The sequence below is a fragment of the Nothoprocta perdicaria genome, unplaced genomic scaffold (genome assembly GCF_003342845.1).
Source record: "Nothoprocta perdicaria isolate Ctin4 unplaced genomic scaffold, notPer1 scaffold_12, whole genome shotgun sequence".
Classification (NCBI taxonomy): domain Eukaryota; kingdom Metazoa; phylum Chordata; class Aves; order Tinamiformes; family Tinamidae; genus Nothoprocta; species Nothoprocta perdicaria.
The window spans coordinates 5,243,356-5,245,545 of record NW_020454316.1 but is presented as its reverse complement, the minus strand read 5'-3'; the positions used below and the strand labels follow the sequence as shown (position 1 = coordinate 5,245,545).

At 51.9% G+C, this 2,190-nt stretch overlaps 1 protein-coding gene across 1 annotated transcript in view; it reads left to right on the top strand.

Moving 5' to 3' along the window:
• The first annotated feature begins 1,629 nt into the window (after positions 1-1,629).
• The window catches only part of GET4 (golgi to ER traffic protein 4), an 11,253-nt gene continuing 10,692 nt past the window's right edge, over positions 1,630-2,190 (top strand). The window contains exon 1 of the mRNA XM_026054028.1: positions 1,630-1,842. Coding sequence (XP_025909813.1) covers positions 1,679-1,842 — 164 coding nt within the window. The 5' untranslated portion in view covers positions 1,630-1,678. The remainder of the gene's footprint in view (positions 1,843-2,190) is intronic.

Sequence of the window (2,190 nt, the reverse complement as noted above, 5' to 3'; positions counted from 1 at the left end):
GAGCTAGAGACAGAACCTATGGCCTACACAGAGGAGTTAGATAAAACATGTACAGGTGTTTTCATATTTTAGGTTACATATTTAAAATTAGAATTATCCTGTATAAATTGAAATTACGTACTTGGGGTGGGCATATTTTGAATAACACTAACTTATTTTTTAAAGAAGCAAGATAGGACTTTGTGCAATGTATTTTTGTAAATGCTTTTGAAACTACGTCTCTGTTGTTTTTTGCTGCCTACAAACTGACAAGATGCTATTGAGATGTTTAAATAAAGAGTTTTAATTTTTGAAAGCGCATGTAATATTTGGAACAAATAATAAAGTTTTTCTTCTGTATTTGTGGTGACCTGCTGAAATAACTGATGGGAGACCATCAGAGGCTGTAATAGGTTAATAGTTCATGTTTTAACAGCAGTGCTTGGCAGAGACTCTGGCTTGCAATAACGGGGGAGGAAGTTGAGGCAAAGAGGGACAGGTTTAGTGGTGGTAATTACCTATTCAGAGTTATGAAAATGCCTACACTGTCTAGCAGGACAGTGTCTAGAGTAAGATAAACCTGCATTTCTAAGCTGGGTAAGGAAGCAGGGTATGTTTGCCAGCTTCTTACGGACAAGGCTAGGAGGCCAGGCACAGGTAAAGAGAGTTTCTGCCCATCCAAAGGGTTTTGCATGGTAGAAGTCCTGCTAGTTGGTGTAAGCCAGAACCAAACCCATCCTCTGTGAGCTTACTTGTTCATCCCTGTGCTTTGCTTGCCTCTGAAGTTTATTTCCTTTTTACTCCTGCCCAATAGATCACAGATGGACAAAGTATGGGGCACCTTGTCAGTGGTGAAAGTTTCCTCACTGTGACTTTTCCATCTCTAGGAAAGGTGTGTGTGTGTGTAATAATATATATATATATATATAATGTATGCACATATCTGTATATAGTGGTATCTTCTCCTTCATTCTTTTGGCAGTGCAGCCCTGAACACCTTGAAAATTTTCAAGAGAAAAATGTTAAAGAGAAAACAAACTTCCCTTTGCCTGAGGAAAGTGTTTTAAAGTGGGTTTTGAAAAGGAGAGCTGTTTGTTGGCTTTGTATATAAATAAATTTAGTGAGGAATGGGGGTTATAATGGGTTACAAGCCCTGTTGTGGCAGTAGTCTTTTTTTTTCACTCATTTTGCCCTTCACGCTTAGGGTACAGTCACTGGAGCCTGTGCAACACCAGCCCTGCTCTTTGACCTAAGTGGAGGGCAGGAGTTAGGCAAACATTATCAAATTAACTTGTCAACATGTTTCCACAGCTGCCTCTAGCTCAATGGCCATGAGTGCAGATTAACCCAAAGCACCCTAAAGAGCTTTTTCTTGTTGGAAGAGAGCGGGAGGTTGTATTTTTTAAAGGTCCTCCTAGAGCTTCCCCTAAACTCCTTACAGAAACGTATTTTTTAGCAAGAAACCAAAAATTCAGAAAGGCTGCGGCCCGCTGACAGCCTCGGGCCCTGTGTCCGCGTTGCCAGGGGGGCGGGGCCACGCCATTTGCCCCCGCTCACATGACGCAGCCCCGCCCCGCACGCGAAGCCACGCCTCTTGAGCCTCGCGGGCCGCCGTCGCAGTGGGCGGAAGGCGGGCAGCGAGCCGCTCCGGGGCTGCGCGCGTCTGCGCCCTCCCCTCCCGCCCGCCCCCTCCGCGTCGATGGCGGCGGCGATTATGGCGGCGGCGGCGGAGCAGGAAGCCTCGAAGGGCGGCGGCGGCAGGAACCGCGGCGGCGTGCAGCGCGTCGAGGGCAAGCTGCGCGCCAGCGTCGAGAAGGGCGACTACTACGAGGCGCACCAGATGTACCGGACACTCTTCTTCAGGTAGCGCCCGCTCGCGCCGCCCCTCCCCCGCCGCCCTTCCAGAGCCTTCCCACGCACCCTACCCTGCTGCCTGCCCGACGCGCCCACGCGCGTTCCCCATTGGCCCGCGCCTGCTGCTCGTCTTCTCTACTCGCGCTTTTATTGGGTGGCTGGGGGAGGGGGCGGGTGCACGCGGTGCAACGTAGCGTGAGCGCTACCGGCGGCCGGGCCCGGACGGGGAACGGGAGGGGACCCGGCCCGACCCAGCCCGGCCGCCTCCGTCCCGCAGCAGCCGCGAGAGGCGGCCCGGGACCCGCGAGCGCGGCCCTCGGGCACGGGAACAGGGCGGCCCGGCCCGGCCCGGCCCGG